The 25,202-nt window shown below is 35.0% G+C and overlaps 2 protein-coding genes across 3 annotated transcripts; both read left to right on the top strand.

Annotated features, from left to right (window-relative positions):
• The first annotated feature begins 1,561 nt into the window (after positions 1-1,561).
• LOC106665279 (pupal cuticle protein 36-like) lies at positions 1,562-5,447 on the top strand. Of its 2 annotated transcripts, XM_024228429.1 has the most exons (4): positions 1,562-1,669; positions 3,308-4,209; positions 4,332-4,678; positions 4,715-5,447. In XM_024228429.1, exons 1-4 carry the CDS (start codon positions 1,661-1,663, stop codon positions 5,278-5,280), a joined length of 1,824 nt encoding a protein of 607 aa, XP_024084197.1. In that variant the 5' UTR covers positions 1,562-1,660; the 3' UTR covers positions 5,281-5,447. The 2 variants fall into 2 exon arrangements, with proteins under 2 accessions (XP_024084197.1, XP_014247086.1); XM_014391600.1 differs by having other exon boundaries at positions 4,332-5,447.
• Positions 5,448-23,633: 18,186 nt separating this feature from the next.
• LOC106665157 (venom serine carboxypeptidase-like) lies at positions 23,634-24,994 on the top strand. Its single transcript, XM_024228426.1, has one exon. The coding sequence runs from the start codon at positions 23,645-23,647 to the stop codon at positions 24,992-24,994; it is 1,350 nt and encodes a 449-aa protein (XP_024084194.1). The 5' UTR covers positions 23,634-23,644.
• Positions 24,995-25,202: the final 208 nt, after the last annotated feature.

Raw genomic sequence — 25,202 nt, 5'->3', positions numbered from 1 at the left:
TAAAATAAGTAATTTACAGAAATTGTTTAGATGATTATTACCCAACGTATACATTTTTTTGTATTTAGATGAATTTGTGATAGATGCTATAGTAAATTTTTTGAAAAATTGTTATTATAAGAATGCTCTAAGGAGAAGGCCTAAAGTGTGTCGAATTATATCTAATTAAAAAATCTATACCTTATAATATATTTCCTTAGGTCGCTTATTTAAATGTGAAAGAGCAAGGTCAAATTGAAAAAGAAGAAGGATAAATAAAATTTAGAAATTATTATTCAAATTTCTATAAATCGTTAAAATAAAGCTGACAAAGAAATCAGTTTAGAAATGATGAATGATGGAGTGAGTGCGATGTTCAATATTTGTGGAAGAAATTAGTTTAACTTTAATAAACATTAGAAAGGACAAATGTTACATTTAATATTGAAATTTCAGTCGAAGATACAAAGATTTTATAGCTCCGATAAGACATAAAAGTTGATAACTTTTCATCTCGATTTAAATTATCAAATAATAAATTAGTTATTTTAGTTAAATTGGTAAAATAAGAACATCATTAGAATTTTAAAATAAATCATTATAATAAAAATTGATTAAGTTAAAATACCATGGAGAGTTCACAGATTTTATAACTGCAGTAATGTTTCATTATTTGTAATTCGCAACGGTGCAGAATTAAATTTGTAATTATGAAATGTAAAATATAGTCTAATAAAATGAAAGAAAAAGCAATCAAAAGAACACACTAAATAGAAAGACATAATATTACACTGAAATGTATAATTCTATAATAATTTGAAATTTTTTTATTAATTAACGATTAATATGATTACCTCCTGCAGTCTGAGTTGCAAAATTGAAGGTTAACTGATAACTACTTGGTTGTGTTTTTTGAACTTCAATTTCATGATTGAATAGTTTTGTTATAATTTTGATTAAAAAATGGGTTTACAAATAAAATATTAACTTATACAATTTTTGTCATCACGAGTATAATTATTTTTATTGCACATTTCGGTATATGGTTTACTTATGTTTACTTTTCTAAGTTCCTTATTACTTTCTTTTCTGTGCATTTTTTTTGCAAAATATTTTCGCGAAATAGTGGAAGTTGTGTTTTTTCAGTTTTCAACTTAGATTTTTTGATGATTGGCTTGATGGCCAAAACAAGCGTTTTGTTCTAAAACAGTTGAACGTGAGATTTTTCAATAATAAAAATGAGATTAATTACTGTAATAACGCACAATTGACGACCATTATTCAACTTAGTCGTTCTACGTTCGTCCATTTTTATATTCCGGCATCGCTTCAAAAATAAGAATAGGAAAGAACCATTGGGCGCTAATCAAAGGGGATTCTTCTCGGCAAAAAAGGCCTAAGTGGCTCTTATCTAACGTGAGTCGATCACGAACAACCGGAGAGACTTGAACGGTCGGAGTCTGGCGTTAAAATCCTTTACCTTTCGGCATCCCTTAGGTTTCATTGGCGTCTGCAGATCCGGCCGTGTAACACTGACAACCCCGAAGGAACGCCAGCATCCCCCAAGTCGGAACAGTGATGCAAACCTCCCCTCCACAAGAGAGCGATCCATATATAAGACGGGGAATCAACATTGGGGAGCATCACTTCACTTCCTTTCACATCACAACAAAGGTTTACCATGAAGGCAGTGAGTACAGCAGATTTTGGATTATTTCTCTCTTATAAACAATTTTCTTTCTATTTTATAAATCAATAGTTTCAATATAAAGTTTTAAATTTTTATAAAGTTTAAAACAGTGAACAACTTTTGGCTTAGCTAACAAATTAAAAATGTTCCAATAGTGCTGAGTTAAATAGGTCAAGTTCCATTTCATAACGTTTGTGCTAATTGATGTAAAATTAGTCAAATATACAAATTAACAACATTTGAGATAAATTTAAACAACATAAATGACGTTTGTTCTTTAAATTTTAAAAATTAATTTTTGTTTCATGCTTAGAATTTTTTACAATTCAAAGTCAACAACTTTTATACGTTAAATAATACTCTAATCAATAACGCAATAGTAGAATTTGATTGAAAAATTTGATGTTTAAAAATATTTAAGATATTTACCCTGTAGTTTTATCGTCCGTGTTCCTGCTTTTCTTAAAAAGTACGAAAATAACATTTTCAGTTTTGGTTTGATTTTTTCTGATACTTTTAAATAAATTATATTTTAAAAATGATACTCATTAATTGAGGTTTTTAGTTGAGAGATTGTAATGTAATAATTGGTCAAGCGGACCACGAAATTAGTGAATTTAATGATACTCATTGTTGATTTTTTTTAAATTTATTTAATGATCCAAACGTAAATAATAATTTTTTAAATACGTATAATTATTTAATCAGATTTTATTTGAGACTTCTTATATATATTCTGTTTTTTTAAATACTATAATTTTTGTTCTCCTTATTTTCAATTTAAATCATGGTAAAATACAAATAGTTTTGTTTTTTCGTAGTACAGTTATTTTGAAAAATATTTGTTTACGCTATTTAAAAAAATAGGTTAAGAATTTGTATAATCGTAAAAAATATTAAACTAATTTGTCTGTTAAATATTATTATGTTACGATAGTTAATTTATTTTTAATTAATTATTTTGTGGGTTCCCTGGTATATCGATTTTTTTGCAAAGCATCTTGGCATATTTGAGTTTTGTATAGTAATATATATTTCCGTAGACAACGTTTTTTATTTTTATTTTCATGGCGGCTCACAACCAACTGACGGTTTTGGAAAATTATGCAATTTTTAAAATCTAGTCCGTCTGGTGATCTCGTGACACCTCATTTCATTTCTAAACGTGTTTCCCTGATAATAGAAAATCTTAATCGCTCACGACTTTTAGTTCATGACACAAACGCTTAGCCATTGGATACAAACAAAATTTATTGTTATGAGTATTGTATAATATTTTGAATAAAAAACTAATTTATTGCTAATTTTTCAAATCTTATTTAATCTTTAGTGATTGGCACAGGTCTGAATGTTGCAAGTTTTATGAATGTTTATTTATTAATCTTAAACAATTCATTTAAAAAATTCAAGCGAAATGCCCTTGATGGGAATTACGCGTTTTGTGGTACAATCTAATTACGCTATTGTGTACGTAACTACTCATGAGACGAATCTTGTGAAACGGTGAAAGAAATGCATTATGCTGAATAAAAAGAGAATTGCTTCATAATACCTACAACGCCTTCACTCGGGATTGTACCAACGAACTCAAAATTTTCTGAACTTTTCATGAATACATTCATATTTCGTTTGTTGTAGATTATTTTGGCGTTATTTGGGGTGGTGGCGGTTGCGAGATGTGCCCGCTTGGATAATACGTACCTCCCACCAAGCGGAGCAGCCGGAGCTGGTGGTACTGGTAGTATTCTCTCTGCTCCTCACGGAGGCAGCGGATTCGGAGCCGGAGGAGGAAAGCCAGGATTCCCGGGTAGTGGTGGTGCCGGATCCTTCCCTGGGTCCCAGGCTGGCAGTGGAGGTTTCGGAGGCGGTGCTGGCAGACCAGGTTTCCCGAGTGGACCTGGTAGCGGATCCTACCAAGGAGGTGCCGGTGGTGGCTCTTTCCCAGGTAGCGCCGGTGGTGCCCATCATGGTGGCGCTGGCGGTGGTTCCTACCAGGGAGGTGTTGGTGGAGGTTCAGGCGGTGCTGGAGGTTTCCAAGGAGGTGCCGGTGGATTTCAAGGAGGCGCCGGAAGCGGTGGGCACCACGGTGGTGCAGGAGGTGGTTCGTTCCAAGGGGGAGCAGGTAGCGGCTCATACCAGGGAGGTGTTGGGGGAGGATCAGGTGGTGCCGGAGGATTCCATGGAGGGGCTGGAGGATTCCAAGGAGGTGCTGGAAGCGGGGGCCACCAAGGAGGAGCAGGAGGATTCCAAGGTGGAGCAGGAGGATTTCAAGGAGGAGCAGGAGGATTTCATGGAGGAGCAGGAGGATTCCAAGGAGGTGCTGGAAGCGGTGGCCACCAAGGAGGAGCAGGAGGATTCCAAGGTGGAGCAGGAGGATTTCAAGGAGGAGCAGGAGGATTCCAAGGAGGTGCTGGCAGCGGCTCATATCAGGGTGGTGCAGGAGGTGGATCTTTCCAAGGTGGAGCTCCCTCTGGACCTGTTATTCCAATTATTTCTCAAACCAACGAACCAAACCAAGGAGATGGCAGTTACTCATGGAGGTAATATATAAAAAATACCAAATAAACATTTAACTAATAACCGTTTTTCTTTTGGCTCCTTTGAACAGTGAGGTTCTGTGTAGGCAACAAGTACAGTAATCACGATTTATTTACAATTTCAGCTACGAATCTGGTAATGGAATTAGAGCCGACGAGAAGGGATATGTTAAGAACTTCGGTGCTGGAGAACCTAACGAACTTCAGACTGCTCAGGGATCTTTCTCATATACCGCTCCTGACGGAACCCCTGTCCAATTAACTTATACGGCTGACGAAAATGGTTTCCAACCACAAGGTGCACATCTTCCTACTCCTCCGCCAATCCCAGAGGAAATTCTTCAGGCTCTTCAAAAGAACGCTGCTGATGAAGCCGCAGGTATCTTTGATGACGGACAATACAAAGAACAACCTGGTGCTGGTGCTTACCAAGGCGGCGGCGGTGGAGGAAGTTATCAAGGTGGTGCCGGAGGCTTCCAAGGAGGCGCAGGCCGACCAGGAGCCGGAGGCTTCCAAGGAGGTCCTGTAGGTCCTGGTGGTTACCAAGGAGGAGCCGGAGCTCCTGGAAGTGGAGCAGGAGGCTTCCAAGGAGGAGCAGGTAGACCTGGTGCCGGCGGATACCAAGGAGGTGCTGGAGGTTACCAAGGAGGTGCTGGAGGTTACCAAGGAGGAGCTGGCGCTCCTGGAAGTGGAGCAGGAGGCTTCCAAGGAGGAGCGGGCAGACCCGGAGCCGGAGCTGGAGGATATCAAGGAGGTGCTGGCAGACCTGCAGGTGGTGCTGGTGGATTCCAAGGAGGAGCTGGTGGATTCCAGGGAGGAGCTGGCAGACCAGGTGGGGCAACAGGAGGATTCGGAGCACCCGGTGCCGGAGGTGCTGGTTACCAGTCCGGAGGATTCGGGTCCAGGCCGTCGGGTGGTGCCGGTAGCGGATTCGGCTCAGGAGCGTCATCCGGTGGCAGCTTCGGAACGGGTACCGGTTCTTACAATGCTCCTTCTGCAGGAGGACAAAGGCCATCTGGAGGACAAAGCTTTAACGCCAATACAGGATACTCGTACCCGAGACCAGGAAAATGATCTTTATTTTCCAAAAAAGTTCTACCCACTTTCTTTCTAAGCTCAACTATTTATTAGACTTCATACTTTACCCCGCCAAATGTTACCACTCAAGCAAATACGTCGAATGACGTTGCCTTTGTAAATAAGCCATTCGTATATGTAAATATACATTTTATAAAAATTAACCGACTCGTCTTATTTAAACCTTAAGCGCATTGGATTTTTTCTAGATAAATTTCATCAACAAAAAATTTCCTTTGCTATACAAAAGAAATTGCAAAAACTTTGCAGGTGTTGTATACATTTTCAAGGTTCCTTTCATAAATCACCAGCACTCTTGGAATCTTTTTGTTTAATGAGATGGGAACAAATCCGTCTTGGGTAATCTTAGTTTAACCGCCTTTTTCCCGTGGGTCTGATTCCGATTCATATGTCTTAAGTTTCGCTCTCACGGCATTCCTTACCCTCAATCTTTTTGAACAAATTCAAAATATTCTCAAATTCTGAAGTAATGTGAAATGCCGCACTTGAAACATTTACTGAAATGAAAAGCCGTAGGAAGTTATGAAAAACTGCAACTATTTTCGTAAGTGTTTCAAATGAGACACAATAAATCATTTAATCACTTTTAGGAAAAACGTACATTTTTTTTAAATAAGCACATATTTATTTACTTGAATAATAAAGATTTTACGTTTAATAAATTATGTAAGCATTCGCTAACGACTTTAATCACAAATTAAGTAATATCTTATTAGGCTTTCAAAATTAGAAAACAAACTTGGTCATATTTTTTATATCGCAGATGCAAAAATTTTTAAATTAAATTAATTTTTTCAGTACAATAAAATTAAAATGGCACTAGATTTAAATGTTTTTTTGGCACCAAATCGTTTGCTTAGATAAGTATGACGATTTATTCAACATAAAACATTTAAAAAAAAGTTTTATTAAGTGTTTTGTTTGTTTAAGTTAGAAGACATTTTCATGCGGTTTTTAAATAAAAAACTATTTGTATTATTTATTTACATTCATTTGGTCGTTTTGGAAATTTAAACCCAATTTCGGTTTTATTAATATCATATTGTATTTTAAAAGATATAACCCCCTTGTATCTATAATTTAAGTTTATTTGTATACATTTTTGTATTATTACTAATTATTCAGAAATCTCAACACTCTCAACACGACACGCAAGACTGGCACAATTACACAGAAGACAAACACTTTGAGCCCTGAAGATGATCTCAATAAAGATCGAAACGTTGGCACGATAAAGAAAATGTTTTTCTGAAACCTACATCACATCAGACCGCATCTCTCGATTTCGCAATAATTATCGATTAACGGTCACTAATCACCACACATTATTACTAACGTATGTAATATTTGAGAAAAAAATACTAACCGACAGGCTGCATGGCCAAGATGGAAGACGATTATCTATTATTTTGAAATGCACGGTTTTGTTACACGATTTGCTTTTTAGAAATCTAATTTTTTGGTGTACTTTTACTATTTTCTATCTTATGCATTTTTTCATAAATTTAAATTTATTTTAGATTATTTTAATATGTTTTGTGGAAAAATTTAAAATATTGGATTTTTATTTTATCTCTAATTATGAATGTTGTGAATTAGTAAGAGGGTTCGGTGGGCTATAATGGGGTTTTACGATAGAATAGCATATACTAAGTACAACATTGAACTGATGACGATAGCCTGAGGGAAGCGTCCTTTTTGTCCAAATCCGTACTCTAAAAAACCTCTTGGCCAAGTAGGACTTGATGACGAAGAAAAGTGTGTGGAGTAGGATGCCCTAGAAGTTCCTGAGCGAGCCAAATTCGGAAAAGGCAATTCGGCAGCGTTCCTTCTTCTCCAAGGAGGGTGCAATGTCCACAACATTATAGCACTGTTGAAAAATTGAATGGTGAAGTCTATTCTATTAGTCTAAATGCTCTTTTCGATCTATGACGGTGTGTTCAATAAAAATACTCCAAAATGGGGACAAATCTTTTTTTACAGCAATTTCCAGAATATCTGAAGTGCAAAGTTGTGTGACAACCTCCACAAAATAACCAAAAAAACCGGATTCCATTACCATCAAGTAGTCAGCTTACTAATACCAGTCTTCTTTCACTAATTAACCTAAAATTTAATTAACGAGATTTCTAATCAATCTAAAGGCAGTCTATTACTATACTTCACTCCCACAACGGGCAGTATTTCTTCACTAAATTCTCGAGAAGAAGTATGAAAGTACAGGAAAACCACCATTAACTATCCGGTCCTCGGGTCTGTTATATACGTATAAAGTTGACTCCAGACATGCGGTATTCGCCGATTGTTGTCCAAATCAGTTTTGGCATTCGCCAAATAGTGTGCTTATGTATACACACATGCGCGGTTTGTATAACCTTCTAGTTGTTGCGGAAACAGGGAATACTTATTTGCCCAATGCCGTGCGAGTGCTCAGCTTGCTACCACTCGTGATATACAAGAGTGAAACGTCATTGCTGCAGGTACGGTTACCGTTTCGTACAGTGGAAAAAACTAATTAAAAATATATATATTTAATTATATTTTTATTTATTATTTTATTTATAAAATAATTTATGATTCGTAAGAGAATCTTTCAAAATTATTGGTTTTGTTTCGTAAACATAGAGCAACTTCAAAACTGTTGCGTTGGTCCGATCCATTCCTAATTTAAAAGAAAGCTATTGTTATTGTGTAAATTAATACACATATGCCAGTCAGGAATCGTTTTTAATGAAAAAAAAAGTTTCTTGATTTTGATAACAGTTGACAGTTGGTTAAAGGTATGTACAGTTACAGTTGATTCCTGAATGTGTGGATGGTTTCAGTGCGCTTACTTCACTAATATTCGTAATTTGGAAGTGGTCAAAAAAACCGACAAAAAGCCGAGCACTGAATACTGTTGTTCGGCAAATAATCGAGCATCATCCCAACTAATCGGGATTTGGCAAAACTTTGCTTACCTTTATATGTATGCAGGCATGAATGTATATTTCGCGTAGCAAAAAGTCACTACAGATTCGAACCGCCTTTTTTCATGTTCTTATGAAACACTCACCGATCTGTATACATTGAGCACATTCCACGTTCCAAAACGACACCCCTGCTTTCAAAGCTTGTTGTCGACTCTTGGGGGTATTTTTGGAATCGAATCGGTGTCATAGCACTTTGCATCCCTTTGTCAACTTAAGACAATGAGTTATTCAGATATCGTGAGATGCGGTCGGGTGTGATGTAGGTTTCAGAAAAACATTTTCTTTATCGTGCCAACGTTTCGATCTTTTATTGAGATCNCGTTTCAACGTCTAATCCGTTGCAGCCACCGACGTCCCCCCACTACCATTATTGGTACGAAACATGTGAGAGCCTGATTGTTAGTTGCCATGGAAATTCATGACCAACAACTTTGTTCTCTGCGCGTCCAAAACTAAGCTAATTCGTACTTTCATCGTCCCCCCCTGTCATTCACGTGGAATTGACTTTGACAATGATGTGTTGTAAAATACAAAAATGACACAGGTTAAAAATAATATTTGCATACGTCCGCTTTACTATTCAAACGTTATTTGACGTTATGACAGCAGACGTCTTTCATTCGATTGTGTGCCGATCTCATATGTATAACAACTACCTGGGAACAGCAGTTTTCTCGTACGGTACGGGCGCGTTAGGGTCCTTCATTTACTTAGGTAGAGCGATGAAAATTTGGCGTGTGTAAGGCGTGCGTGATCCTCGCATGGCTTTTATCCAAGAACCGGTTCACCCTATGACCCGACCTCGTCTAAACCGCCGGCCCGATACTTTGTGCACTTCCTCCGATTTCCCTACGTCTACGCTCTCTTGCCCAAGATGGGAGTTGAAATTTTCGCAAATACCTCTAACGAAACTTCTGGGTTTTCGTAAGAATCCCCGCAGCCTGAGATCATCTACGCTTATGGAACGTGTTGCTCGTATTTGCTTCTCTTCTGATTTATGAGAAACGTGAAAATCATTGTCGTGTCACTTATTATTCCCTTTATTAATACAAAATTTATAATGAACTATAATTTTGTCTTTTTTATTTATGCAACTGTTATTCTTAAATGGGAAACACACATTTCGTTATTACCAAAAGCGACGTAATAACAACCGTAAATTATTTTGAGATTGTATCAACAGAATAGTAATCTTTGATTGTAATTTCTGAAAAAGCTAAATGGCTAAGGTCAATTCGTGGCCACCGCCTTCTCACTTCTCTCTCTAAATGTAATAGGTTTCTATAAATAACCTAAATATTATCTAACCACCGCCATAAACAAAAAGATCAAATCAAATTTTAAAACGTAAAAATCTTCAATAAACATTTAATTGATTTAACATCAATTAACCTAAAACGATTCGTCTTGTTGGCCGTAAAAGAAAGTCATGAAGGTGCAACGCTCACCGAGGAAGCCCGTACCGGGCCAAGTGCAACTTTTTTTGCCAAGTCACTAAATCTGAGGCCTTGCGTTGTCATGGTGGCTAACGACTCTATTTATATTCAGTAACGCTTTCGTCAAGTTCGAAACAGTACATTATCTAATATATAGGAAACAAATTGCTGGGGAAGTGTTTACAAATGAAGATGATTCATGAGGAGAATGGACGTAAATAACCATTAAATAATTAAGCAAATATAGTAGATTATTTTCGTCAAAATTAGTGTTAATTAATATTACCTTCTATTAATCGAACATATTAATTTTATTGTATGTTAAATTAATATTGAAAAAAAAAATTTCAACTTAAACGATATTTTAAATTTTTTATCTAAAGAAAAACGTTTTTGTTTGAGGACATTATGTTCCTCAGTTGGAAATTTAATATGGACCATGTATTTTGTTCAAAACAATTAACACTTATATTTATTAATTACTGTTTTTTAATATAAATTAAAAGTGTGTGGTGTTTAGTGACCATTAGTCAATGATTTATTCGGAGATCGTGAGAGCGGTCTGGTGTGACATAGGTTTTAGAAAAACATTTTCTTTATCGTGCCAACGTTTCGATCTTTATTGAGATCATCTTCAGGGCCTGGGATGTATAAACATTGTTTAAATTAAAGAAATACATGTAGGATGTGGAAAAAAGTGAATTTATACAATGCAAAAAAAATTTTTTTAAAATATTCAATCAAAGTGTTTATTTTTTGTGTAATTGTGCCATTCTTGCGTGTCGTGTTGAGTGTGCCAGTGAGATATTGCCTTTTTATGTTTATATACGTTGGATTTTGAAGGGGTGGAGAAGGAAGTCGGTATAGAAATTTTTCAGAAATAATTTGGTGATAATAATCCATTTAATAAATATAATAATCTATTTTTTTCGATATTGTCTTCAGAATTGACTGCCTACAATTGAAATTATTTAAAATATTATGCTATTGAATTATTTTAATGTTTCATATATTTGAATTTATAAAAAATAAGCGAGTGAACACGGCGATTATTTTTTTCTATTTAATTTGCATCAACTTTGATCATCTTTGAAGAATTTTGTCCCGATGTCGTACTAATAATATTTATCACGAGTTAAAAAAATTAAACCATTAGTGCACACTTCAATGCAAAAGCATGAATAAACGTTTTCCGTGAATAGAAATTAAAGCAATACAGCTTTGCTTATCTGTAATACTTGTTGCCTATGCTCAAGGGGTTTTCTTAAGAGCAGTTGGAAGTCAAATGATTCAGAATTACATAAAATTCACTAGTTTTCGTGCTCCGCTTGACCAATTAATATCTTTCAATCAATTAAGGTTTTTAGTCGAGACAAAAATATATACTATATTAATATTATATAAAATATTAATAAAAAGTAAAAATTGTTTATAGTGGTGATATCCGTTAAAAAATATATTCATAATAATATCTTTAGTGCATTATTTTTTAATAGTATGGAAATGGCATAGCTTAAAAAAATGGAAATTCTATTCTACCGAATTGAACTTAATGTTTAAATTTACTAAGGCATGTTGGATTGAATGTTTGTCAGAAGTTCGATTTTCTAAATCGGAGTGCAGTTGCGATTAAAAATAAACAGTATCATTATTCAGAAATCGTGAAATGCGGTCTGGTGTGATGTAGGTTTCAGAAAAACATTTTCTTTTTCGTGCCAACGTTTCGATCTTTATTGAGATCATCTTCAGAGCCTGGGATTTACAAAGATTGTTTACATTTAACAAACTCATGTAGATTGTGGAAAAAGTGAATTTATACAATGCAAAATATTTGTTAAATGTAAACAATGTTTGTAAATCCCAGGTCCTGAAGATGATCTCAATAATGATCTAAACGTTGGCACGATAAAGAAAATGTTTTTCTGAAACCAATCACATCAGACCGCATCTCACGATTTCTGAATAATTATCGACTAACAGTCACTAATCACCACACATAAACAGTATCTTTACTGATCTTGTCTTGTTAGGTTGTAAAGTAAAATATTTGAATAAAAGCTTCAAGTTTTTTAAAGCTTGTAATCAGTCGAGGTTGTTCAACTGGCCAAGTAATTTTTTTATAATTTTTCTCTTTTCGCCGTTATTAACATAGTCCTTTGCTGAATTTATAAATGAAAAAAAAATTATTCAAGAGAAAGCAGATTGTACTTAAAGGTCTACGACTTAATTTATTTCAGTCGCAGTAAAACTGAATTTTTTTCTCCATCTGTTGTCATAGGGATTTCTCTGTTTAACACTTAAACTTCCGTGTATTGTGCCGGTAGACAATGTTACAAGGAGGCCGAAATCATGGTGTTTTCCATTTGTTATCAACTTAGCTGTTGCAATGGAGATTTGAGGGCATACATCAACATGGCGGTTTACGTCGCTTCTACACCACACCGCTTCCAAAAAATAAAAAAAAGGGATAATTTCCGACCATAATATTGTATTATCTACGGGGCCTACTCATAAACTGTTCTTAAAGGTTACACACGACGTAAGAAACGGGCCGATTTCCTTTGATTTGACCTGATTGAAGACGAGATCTAATTGCACAATTGACCCCGTAATTAAGGCCCCCTCACTGACGTCAGAGGTCGTCGTGTCACGGGGATGGCAGAGGAAACGCGAGTCCATACCTGGAATGTGGGTTAGAGGCGCCGCGGGTGGGAACCTTGAAAGTAAAAGTAACCTGAGAGGATCTCGTTGCGAAAGAAGCAGTCGGGCCCGTCCCTCCTGTCCTTCCTGATATATTCAAGGCAGATGACAAGAACCAATTATCAACTGACTCGTCTATCCCAGGACATCGGAATTTTTCAATTCTGTGGACAGACGATTTATTTTAAAATGATGGCTTGAAAAAATGAAGATAAAAACAGAACTATAAACGCGGGATAGAGCTTTCCCATGTGCTTATTTACATCTATTTATATCATATTTATTCTGATTCGTTATACCTTGGGTGTTTGAAAGTAGTTACATATTAGCCAATAAGAATCAATGACTTCATATTCTTCTTGTGGGTGTCATTGCGATTTTTATAAACATGTACTAGAGCGATTGTGGGATGTAGTCACACACACACGCACACACACACACACACACACAGAATTACAAACTTTTTTTTTATTGGCCTTATGATCTTTGAATATTAGCCATGACGAATTCTTATATATGTTTTTCAAATTGGGGGTTATCAGAAAAAAGGGCCAGAGGCAACGGTGGGAATCGAACCCACGACCGCGGCGTGAGAGTCTCTCAATTACAAACTTAAAATAGTTTATTTTTGTACTACCTACAGAAAAAGAAAGAAAAGACCTTTGTATTTCTAGCGGGTTTAATGTGATGAGTTAGTAATGAAAGTATCCATTTAATTCACACCATTTTTAAAACCAAAACTAATTTCTGCTAATTGAATTTTTATAGTAGCCATTATAATTTTCTCTAATTGGTTTTATTTATCTAAAACTGCACAAATCTGAGCGTTTTCAGTCGCCAACTATAACTAATCAAAACGAAATAATCAAAATAAGTGACAGACGTGATATCTAAAACAAATCCGAGTTGATTTGTACATTAAACGATGTTGAATAGAAAATAAGCTCATTTTTTAATTTTAATCTAAAATAAATAGCAAAAAGGAACAGAAAAATACCCTTCTTACCCTTCTTTTATGTATTTTTCATAATGGTACATAAAAAGATCATTTCACATATGATTTTTTATTTCAAAATTAATTTTTACTAGTTTGTACTAATATTGAAGCTAGTGTTTTTTTAATCTATCTAGCCTTCTTTATTTAGTATCGAAGTAAGGGTAATTTATTGCATCCTCATTGTTGCAATGTTAGTTCTGTGTGTAAGGAAGTGTAATTTGTTTAAACATATTCTCAACGGCTCATCGATGTAAGGTAAAGGTCCCGGGTTCGAATGCAGGATCGCTGGAAAAAAGAGGGAAAATTCATACGGTTGCAGGTTGAGATGGAGAGTTGATGTCCGAGAGGATCGAAGTCACGATAGCTCAAGTGGTAGAGCAGCGGCGTATTTTGCCGAAGGTCGTGGGTTCGAATCCCGCACGTGGCACTGACTTTTTTTATCTCAACCAAGACCTTACATAGAAATAATAATTAACTGAAAGATTTAATAATAACAATAAACAATAAAATATATTTACATATTTTATATAATAGAAGAAATATATTTTATATAATACTTCTATATTTTTTTTAAAACAATATATAAAATTGTGGCCTTTAATTTATGTTTAAATGTATTAAAATTTAGATGGAAAAATAAATATTTGAACATATTTTATTTTCTTATTTCATTATTCTATTTACTGGTGAATAAAACATGTAATTTATTTTACAAAAGGGTACACCAAACATAGATGAATGCCTAGTACCATGTGTAAGCATTAAAAGCGTCAGGGTTATTTATTGCTTCCTCATTGTTGAAGTGCTAGTTCTGCGTGTAATGAAGTGTAATTTGTTTAAACATATTCCCAACCTTTAAAAAGGAGGCGCGGTGGCTTCAACGGTTTAAGCGTTTACACGGCGCTCATCGCTCTAAGGAAAAGGTCCCGTGTTCGAATCCAGCGGCCCTGCATTCGAACCCGATATACTCACAAATTTTTTTTTTGTTGGCAGCCCCGGGGTCAGACCCAGAGTTGGGCAAAATCAAGCTAATTCGATCATGATTAAGAATTTTAATTGAAGTTTAATCATGATTAAATTAGTCATGAGTAAATTAATCATTATATGATGTAATCATAATTAATTCAATCATGAAGTATGACTAAATCATATAATGATGAATTTACTCATGACTAATTCAATCATGATTAAACTTCAATCAAAATTCTTAATCATGATCGAATTAGTTTGATTTTGCCCAACTCTGGCTACGATGACCAAAATCCAACCGACTCCGGATAAAAATTTTAAGATGAGAGTCGTGCTCAAGGCTAACCTTCAAAAAGTGTTAACATAAACGAAAACCTAAGTTACATAATTATTCTACATGTGTATTTTATTACAATCAAGACCCCTAGATGGTGTATTTTCCAAATAATGTAGAAACCTCTCCTTTTAAATAGAATAAATTTTAATTCCAAGAAATATTTTTTCCACTGATCGGTTATGTAACCATATTTACTTTTCAAAGCGTAGCTTGTTCTAGGATTTTTTATTTTATTTTATTATTATTATCATTATCATTATTTTTTGGCTTTTTATAACGACGGAGTTTTACTTATAATTGGAAGATTGATTTTTGTTAAATAAGGTGTTGAAGGATTTTCGTTTTGATGAAATAAATTTCTGTTAGAAAATTTTTTAAAAGTGATGAAGTTGTGTATTTTTCATTTTTTTAGCACCCATTTGAATATGATTTATCGAAATTTAGTCATGAATAACTATATTGTGACTAAATTAGTCATGCTCGTATTTAATTACTAATCATGACTAATTTAGCCATCAATCACATACGGCGACTAATGACTAAATTAGTCACTTACTACAAATCATGACTATGGGTCTGAGTGATCAATAATTAATCATTAGACATGACTAATTTTTGCCCAACACTGGTCAGACCTCGTCCAGTCACTGAGGTGCTGTCGTATGCGGAGGTGCGTCAGCTCTCAGTTTGACAATCGAAACGTCCGATAATGCCGAACAGGCAAGGTGCGGACGTTAAAGATTTCTTTTAGGACGACCGAGTATACGGGAAGCAATGTCAACACCTAGGTCAATTCAGCACCGTGTTTCCTTGATGCAAACCTATTCACACTCTCCCTCATTCTTAAATACATACTTGCTCATTTACCCATCATCCACTCATTTAGTGAAGAGGAGTAATCGATATTCCTCCAACTCCCTTTACACTTATTATATAACTAATCTAATTGAAGGTCCATGACGATGGGGTACCCAATATTGAGCAATTAGCCCTCTCACATTAGACATTTACGCTAATAAATACAAAAAACTATTAGAACTCGATACAATAAAACAACCAAATATATACAAGCACGATTCTCATACCGGTTGCAATCATACACAATCTCTTTATGAATAAAGCCAAGGGGTTGCACCCTTCAATTAGGTGGGACACATCGAGCAACCTTTCGCTACATTTCATAGGCGGGCTTTGGACCAAATTTGTCCGTGTGTCAACCTCGCATGGCCTAACCTTAATCGGGTGAGGATGACCTTCTAAGAGAGATCCTCCGAGGACCACCTACGTCGACAGTGCGTCTGATACGTGAGAGTTCTTGCTGAACCGGCCCACCGACGCTTTCATCTTTTTATAATCATGTTTATATATCAATTTTTTCATGAGAGGGCCGAAGGTTGGGACCCTTTTAAATTTTAAAATATTTTTCAAAAAATTGTAAAACTGAAAGAAAAAAATTAAGTTTTGATATGGAACAAAGATGAATGCAAGAAACGTTTTCTTTATTCCATAAATAAAGAAATATAAAGTATTTTTGATAAATGATAATAAAATCCACCCATTAAAAATAAATATTATTATGAATACTTGTATGTACCACAAATACTTTACTTTAATTTGTAATAGTTCGCAAATTAAACACGCCAGAAAAAAAATCTATTTTAAAGTTTAGCTCTGGGTTAAAGTTTGGGCGTTCCTGGCCGCAACGTTTAGACGTTGACACGGTGCTCATCACTGTAAGGTAAAAGTCCCGGGTTCGAATCCCAATTATTATAAACGGGCTTTTTTCAATAACACCGGCTGTACATCGACAAACGCGTGACGTAGAATCCTCGCATACGACTGAAACGTCAAGAAAAAAAAAAAAAAAAAAAAAAAAAAAAAAAAAAAAAAAAAAAAAAAAAAAAAAGGTTGCAAGAGTTGCATCTCAGTTGACTTGCCGATCTGTCTTTTATTTCCATATTAATTACTGTTTGTTCTAACTTGGTTATAATTGCAGTATTTTTTCTTATTGTACCGAATTTCTGTGTTTCACTTTTTTCATACATAATAATTATTAAGTATTTTACGTTATGTATGATTATCATAATTTTTGGCACTTTTTTACTATCTTGATAACATGCATAATAAATTTATTTTTTTACTTTATTACGTTATTTAGGTAGTATTTTATTTGATCAATATCGATATTAGTTATAAAACATGTATTTGTAGGGAAAAAAACAAAAACTAATGTTGTATGTGATAATGCACTTGTTTTCGATTGTAATAAATCGTTATTATTTTTAGATGCAGGAAATGATATTAAAAAGTTGATTTTAATAGACAAACAATTACTAGTTTTATTTTTTGAACATTTCAAGTACAACGGTAATAACCGATTACTGTTCTGACTTGTAAATCACTGAGCAATTATTCAACATTTCACGACCTTCGTTTGTGCATCACCGACCTCTGCTTGAAGGGCGGAAGCATTTCGTTGAAATAACCCGGTTAAAATCGCATTGAATTCCGTGAATAAATGTGGTGGAGATGATTACGATAATCCAGCTGGATATTTATCAAGCGAGTCGACGCGTCGGCCTTCAATTCCATCGGGATGGGATTTAATTGTACCACCATTTACGGTGTTTATGTTTAACCTTAGTTCAACGGAGTAAACATGTCGAGTCGTAAAATAATTGTTCGATTAATACTTTCACCTATTTTAAATAAAGTTAACGGCCTTTATTTAAAATATGTGAAATTATTAATCGAAATCTTAATTTACGACTCGACATACTTTTGTACATTGTTTATAGAACTATAAATTTAGAAAATCATAATTGCATATTAAATAAAAATTAATTCTAATTCTAATGCCAAAAATATAAGAATTTTTGTTAAATTTAAAAATTACAACAGAGTAAATATGGCGAGTCGTAAAATTATTAATCGAAACCTTATTTTACGACTCGACATATTTTTGCATATTGTTCATACAACTATAAATTTAGAGAATGATAATTGCATAATAAATAAAAATTTATTCTACTTCTAAGGCCAAAAACATAAAATTTTTTGTTAAATTTAAAAATTAACACGGAGTAAATATATCGAGTCGTAAAATTATTAATCGAAACCTTAATTTACGACTCGACATATTTTTGTATATTGTTTATACAACTATAAATTTAGAGAATGATAATTGCATAATAAATAAAAATTTATTCTACTTCTAAGGCCAAAAATATAAAATTTTTTGTTAAATTTAAAAATTACAACGGAGTAAATATGTCGAGTCGTAAAATTATTAATCGAAACCTTATTTTACGACTCGATATATTTTTGCATATTGTTTATACAACTATAAATTTAGAGAATGATAATTGCATAATAAATAAAAATTAATTCTACTTCTAAGGCCAAAAATATAAAAATTTTTGTTATATTTAAAAATTACAACTAGTTCAACAGAGTAAACATGTCGAGTCGTAAAATTATTAATCGAAACCTTAATTTACGACTCGACATAGTTTTGTCTATTGTTTATACAACTATAAATTTAGAAAATTATAATTGCATATTAAATAAAAATTAATTATAATTCTCATGCCAAAAATATAAGAATTTTTGTTAAATTTAAAAATTACAACGGAGTAAATAATATGTCGAGTCGTAAAATTATTAATCGAAACCTTAATTTACGACTCGACATAGTTTTGTATATTGTTTATACAACTATAAATTTAGAAAATTATGATTGCATATTAAATAAAAATTAATTATAATTCTAATGCCAAAAATATAAGAATTTTTGTTATATTTAAAAATTACAACGGAGTAAATATGTCGAGTCGTAAAATTATTAATCGAAACCTTAATTTACGACTCGACATATTTTTGTATATTGTTTATACAACTATAAATGTAGAGAATGATAATTGCATAATAAATAAAAATTAATTCTACTTCTAAGGCCAAAAATATAAAAATTTTTGTTATATTTAAAATTTACAACTAGTTCAACGGAGTAAATATGTCGAATCGTAAAATTATTAATCGAAACCTTGCTTTATGACCCGACATGTTTTTGTATATTGTTTATAAAACTATAAGTTTAGAAATTGATAATTGCGTAATAAATAAAAATTAATTCTTACTCTAATGCAAAAAGTATAAGAATTTTGTTATATTTCAAAATTACACCGTTTTTATAGGCATTAAAAACTTAATTTATATATATTCAAAGACAAAAAACCGGACACTCTTACGTTGTTATTTATTTCAAACCATATATTTATATTTTTAACGTTATATATTGCTGCAACATATTTATTTTAATGTAAACCAAATTAAACGAAATCAGCAATGTATGAGTTTTAATAATAATGATTTAATTATGATGGTTTGAAAGAATATTCTCCAAAACATGGGAATATCATTTTGATTAAAATTTAACTAACCGTAACCGAACAAACAAATAAATAAATTGAAATGAGAATTTAAACAGAAATTAGAGCTATAGATGTTTATAAATATGATTTTTTAAGAGACTAAAATTTGTGTGTTGGTTAGGCAGGTGGATAGGTAATAACAATTTTACATATTAAGCACTTCGGTACAATCTGAAAGTTAAATGGAATGTTTAAAAGTGGATGGATAAAAATGTGAGTAGGTAGATGGGTAAACCAATAAAAAGAAACGAGTAAGAGTGTAGGAGTATACAATTTATGCTGTTATGCACGTAAGCGCTCACACGTACATAAACACAACTTGGATTGCGAGGGAGAAGAAATAGAGGTAGATTGAGAGAGAAAAAGAAAACAGAAGATAACGGCTACAGGGTGAGAAAGAATGAAAAAACTTTGTGTGTGTGTGTGTGTGTGTGTGTGTGTGTGTATGTGTGTGTGTGTGTGTGAGAGAGAGAGAGAGAGAGAGAGAGAGAGAGAGAGAGAGAGAGAGAGAAAGAGAGAGAGAGAGAGCGACAGAGACAGAGAGAGAGCGAAAGAGAAAGAATGTCGGAAAGAGAAGAAAGAGAGAGAAAGAGAGCAAGAAAGAGAAAGAAAAGAGAGAGAAAGAAGATAAGGAGGTAGACAAAAGTGATAGAATGAGAAAAAGAAAATAAAACGGGAAGAGGAAAAGAAAAAAATATGTTGAGAGAGTGAGAGGGAGAGAGAGAGATTGAGAGAGGGAGAGAGAGAGAGAGAAGAAAATTGGAAGAGGGAAAGAACTGGATAGAGTTACAATACATACATAAATAGGTTGATACAAAGATAGATAGATAGTTAAATAGTAAGATAGATAGTAGGAAAGGAGAATGAGATAAAACGAAGACAACACGGAGATGGAGAGAATGAGAAAGAAACGGGAAGACGGAAAAAATGAAAGAGAGAAAGAAAGAGAGAACGGCAAAAAAAGACAGGGCGAAATTGAATTGAATATGTTTACTTATGTTCTGGTTAATTAATTTTTATTGTATCAGAATTGTTGCTGGTCTTTGTAAATGAATGGTCTTTATCGTTGATAAAACTATAACCTACATTTATAAAAATAGGAATATAAATTAATTTTACAGATGGTCAGTTTTAAATAGCATGTAATGTTATGTACAAGACGTAAATCGATATAATGAATATTTTAATCCCCGAAGCGATCCTTGGGAAGGATTAGTTCTACGCTTCAAGGATTAGATTCCCACTCGATTTCACCTTGGTATAATTAAGAAACAGGTCTTGAAGAATTTATTGGTAACTTACAATATTAACAGATTGCATGAAAACGGATGAAAGTTATCGTTTATGTATCACTCTCCGTACATATAAGAGAGGAATTTGTAAATCCTTTAAAGCCCGCTCCTGTAAATGCTAAAATGGAGGGAAGTCCAGTAGACTCGGATTGGGAACGCTTGTGCCAGGGTGAAGGTCGGCTTATGCAACCTTTCAACTCATCCCTAGCGCCTCCAGTCCCGAGATCAATAATCTTCCTGTCACCTACTCGTCTTCTTATGCAAGCCATCATAGACTGGAAGACATTACCATTTATAAATCTATGAATTATGGTCTAATTTTTTTGTTTCGCCTCTTCCGACCTTAACCTGCTATTGTGATTGATGATCGCATTTACACTTTCCATAACTTCATATCATATTTCGATGTGATTCGTAATAGACCGTAACAAGAAAAATTAAAAGATTTTTTATATTAGTTTTTATCTTTTACAGGCAGTTTAGTAGATCTTCTCTTCAGTATTGCATGGACAGTATAATATTATATTTTTATCTGATCTCATAATAAGTCTTTAAAACCGTCTTTACGGTGCTTTCTTCACTCACAACTTCATTAGGAAGAAGTTAAAGTTTGATATATAAAACTACAGGATTCACCAATAAAAAAATCATTTATTTTCAACTGTATTTCATAGTTGAATAAATAACATGAATAAAAAAAGAGTAAAATTTTCCTTATCGTAAAGATTGGTCCACGGCAATTAAAACCACTAACCGCTTGATTAATTAAGGCCAGCTGACGATCACAGTAAATTAAATGTTATCACCTCGGGCCCATCGCAACGATGAGGGCTGAAAGCCATTGTTGCGATATTTCTAATAACCTAGCTTACGACTCATGCCGAGATAAATTCATCGGTGAACTATGGAATTGTTATGATCTCCGCCTTTACCAAACGGTTAACTGATGTGATGTAATCCGTCCACAAACAGTCGACGTCCAACGGCTAATACTTCCGCAAAAAAACCCCGGAAGAATTAAGATATCATAAATGTATTATCCAGGATATTTCTGACTCTTATAACTTCCACAATTTCAAGATTGTGCACGGATAACTGATTATCTATTTTCTCGTAGAATAACGATCTGACCTGCTATAGTTTTAAGATGCTAGACTCTTCACAAAGCTTGTATCATGTCTAAGAACGCAGCCAAGCGGTTCTATTTGTCCTCTAAAGCATAGGAAATGGTGTGAGAGTATAAGAAGTATTCCTAATCGTACGATGGCGAGGACGGAAACCAAATTGGAAGAGAACAGTTCTATGGAAATCTAGGATGGGTACTTCGTGTTATAAATGCAGCATGTAAGAGATGACTGGGAGCGAGCTGACAAATTTGTGCGTTTGTTTGGTGGGATGTTTGTTTATGTAAACAAGTAGATAGATAAAAGAGTACAGCTATAAATTCACAACTGGAGAATGATACAAACGATAAATAATGACAGAAATAAAGAGAGAGTTGAAAGATATATATCATATAGGAGATATATGAGACAGAAAGTGAGAGGGTGTGGGTGTGAGAGAGAGAAGGGGAAAGACTGGATGGGAGGGAGGGAGAGAGAAAGAGAGTGGGAGAGAGAGAGAGAGAGAGAGGTGAGATAGGGAAGGGGAAAGACTGGATGAGATGGAAGGAGAGAGAAAGAGAGATGGAGGGAGAGAGAAACAAAGTGAGAAAGTTAGAGGGTGAATGTCAGAGAGAGAAGGGGAAATACTGGATAAGAGGGAGGGAGTGAGAAAGAGAGAAAGAGAAAGAAAGAAAGAGAGAGAGAGAGAGAGAGGGAGAGAGACAGAGAGAGAGAGAGGTGAGATAGAGAAGGGGAAAGACTGGATGAGACGGAAAGAGAGAAAGAGAGATGGAGGGAGAGAGAAATAGGGAGAGAGAAACAAAGTGAGAAAGTTAGAGGGTGAGTGTCAGAGAGAGAAGGGGAAATACTGGATAAGAGGGAGGGAGTGAGAAAGAGAGAGAGAGGGAGAGAGAGAGACAGACAGACAGACAGACAGACAGAGAGAGAGAGAGAGAGAGAGACAGAGAGAGGTGAGATAGAGAAGGGGAAAGACTGGATGAGATGGAAGGAGAGAGAAAGAGAGATGGAAGGAGAGAGAAAAAAAGTGAGAAAGTGAGAGGGTGTGTGTCAGAGAGAGAAGGGGAAATACTGGATAAGAGGGAGGGAGTGAGAAAGAGAGAAAGAGAAAGAAAGAAAGAGAGAGAGAGAGAAAAAGACAGACAGAGAGAGAGAGAGAGAGAGAGTGAGAGGGAGAGAGAGAGAGGGAGAGAGAAATAGAGTGAGAGAAAAAAAAGAGAGAGTGAGAGGGTATGTGTGAGAGAGAGAAGGGGAAAGACTGGATGAGAGGGAAGGAAAGAGAAAGATTGATGGAGGGAGAAAGAAATAGAGAGAGAGAAAGAAAGTGAAAGAATGAGAGGGTGTGTGTGTGTGAGAGAGAAGGGGAAATACTGGATAAGAGGGAGGGAGTGAGAAAGAGAGAGGGAGAGAGAGAAATAGAGAGAAAGAAAGAAAGAGAGAGAGAGAGAGAGAGACAGAGAGAGAGAGAAAACGTGAATGGCATTTATAGTTTGTTACAAGTGCATTAAATAAACAGAAAAATGTGAAATGCATAATAATTTGCATAAAATACATGCATTTTATAATGTACAATGTAATCTTTTTTCAAAATTGTTTTACGAGGGTTCGCAACAGCACAGGTCATATAAACCCTCAGGGTGCCGGTGTTTTTGAAAACAAAAAACAACCATTTGTAAGTATATCGGGTTCGAATGCAGGACCGCTGAATTCAAACCTGGGACCTTTACCTTACAGTGATGGGCGCCCTGACAACGCCTAAACCGTTGCGGCCACCGACGCCCCTATTATAATCTATATTATTTTAATGTGTATTAATATACTATTATAGGCTTATATTGGACAATTTTTACTAGTCTTATATATTTTGATGTTAAGGCAATGCCACAAAATTGTTTATTTTTTGTTAGAGAATTGAATTAGTTGAATATTTATGTTCATATACATACAATGCTGAAAGTTCGTTAAATTGCGATAAGTTCTTTTTTAAACGTTTTGTTTGATATGACTACCCACTTGTATGAAATGTCCGATTGTCTCGGAGAGAATTCAGTTCGACTAGTTTCGCCGCGTAATGTCGGTCACCATGAAGTTGCTTTTACCTGCCCTAGCGATTTGTTGCAATGCTGTTGAATCTTTTAAGAACAAAGGGTCGGCTAATCACGGCGAACCGGTATTTGTGACAAATTACATCAACAAAGGGGATATTCAAGGAGGACAGTTGGCGGCAAAAGTAGCACCGATTGCTAAAGTCGAAAGCTACGCGGGCTTTTTTACAGTCGATCCTAAGTACAATTCGAGTATGTTTTTCTGGTTTTTTCCTGCGGAAAATAACCCGAAAAACGCTCCCTTCATCGTCTGGCTGCAGGGAGGCCCTGGATCTTCTTCTCTTGGAGGCCTGTTCGAAGAAAACGGCCCGTTCTACGTTAAACCCAAGGGAGGCCTCGGGTCAAGAAAATACTACTGGTCTCAGGTCTTGAACGTGATTTACATCGACAATCCTGTCGGAACGGGTTTCAGCTTTACAGACGACGATGCCGGGTACGCAAAGAACGAAGTCGACGTGGGAAAGAATCTTTACGAGGCTGTAAGACAATTCTTTCAATTGTTTCCAGATTACAAAAACAACGACTTTTTCGTCACCGGGGAGTCGTACGCGGGCAAATACGTTCCTGCACTCGCTTATACCATTCATACCAGCAATCCAACGGCAAAGGAAAAAATCAACTTGAAAGGCATTGCCATCGGAAACGGACTTTGCGATCCTGAAAATATGTTAGATTACGGGGATTATCTGTTCCAACTGGGTTTACTCGACTTAAATGGCCGGGACCAATTTATCAGTTTGCAAAACAACGTCGTCAGCTTGATCAAGGAACAAAATTACGACGCGGCTTCTGAAGCCAATGAGAAGTTAGTAGGCGGAGAAAACACTTTGTTTAATAACTTGACCGGTTACGAATTCTATTTTAACTTCTTACACACCAAAGACTACAATCCAAACGGCGATTTCAGAAAATACGTCCAAAAAGACTTCGTGAGGAGAACAATTCACGTCGGCGGCCTCCGATTCCAAGATGGAAATAAGGTGGTGCGAAAGTTCTTAAAATCCGACGTCGTGAAATCGATCAAACCGTGGTTTGAAGTTCTCGTCGAGAAATACAAGATTCTCTTGTACAGCGGCCAACTGGACATCATCATCCCTTATCCAATGACCACCAATTTTCTTAACAACATGAAATGGTCGGGAGCGGATGAATTTAAGCAGGCGGAAAGGAAACTGTGGAAGGTCAACGGAGAATTGGCAGGCTACAGCAAAACTGCCAAAGGACTCACACAAGTCCTCGTGCGCGACACCGGCCATATGGTCCCCATGGACCAGCCTTTGTGGGCCCTTGATTTGATTTCCAGGTTCACTTATAATAAAGCCTTTTAAAAATAAGGATTTAAATCATGAAATAAAGTAATATTAAAATGTATACGTGTTAATATTCTTTCCCTTCCGTATTTTTATTAACAGTCATCATTATCGCCATAAACATCTTTATAGCACCCGTTGTCATTGACGTTTTTCCATTTTTAAACTATTCTCTGAAAGGCCATGCGTGAAATGATCCATGCAGTCGGATTAAGCGTCCAACGTC

The sequence above is a fragment of the Cimex lectularius genome, unplaced genomic scaffold, assembly GCF_000648675.2.
Source record: "Cimex lectularius strain Harlan isolate CLEC.00 unplaced genomic scaffold, Clec_2.1 scaffold218, whole genome shotgun sequence".
In the NCBI taxonomy this organism is placed as follows: Eukaryota; Metazoa; Arthropoda; class Insecta; order Hemiptera; family Cimicidae; genus Cimex; species Cimex lectularius.
Note: the sequence above shows the minus strand (reverse complement) of the source record. Positions and strands in the feature narration are given on the sequence as shown.

Excerpts from the sequence above, each read along its gene's own strand:
- LOC106665157 (XM_024228426.1), top strand. The coding sequence starts at position 23,645 with ATGAAGTTGCTTTTACCTGCCCTAGCGATTTGTTGCAATGCTGTTGAA.
- LOC106665279 (XM_014391600.1), top strand. Across the intron at positions 4,210-4,331 it reads GATGGCAGTTACTCATGGAG|CTACGAATCTGGTAATGGAA; the intron begins GTAATATATAAA and ends TTACAATTTCAG.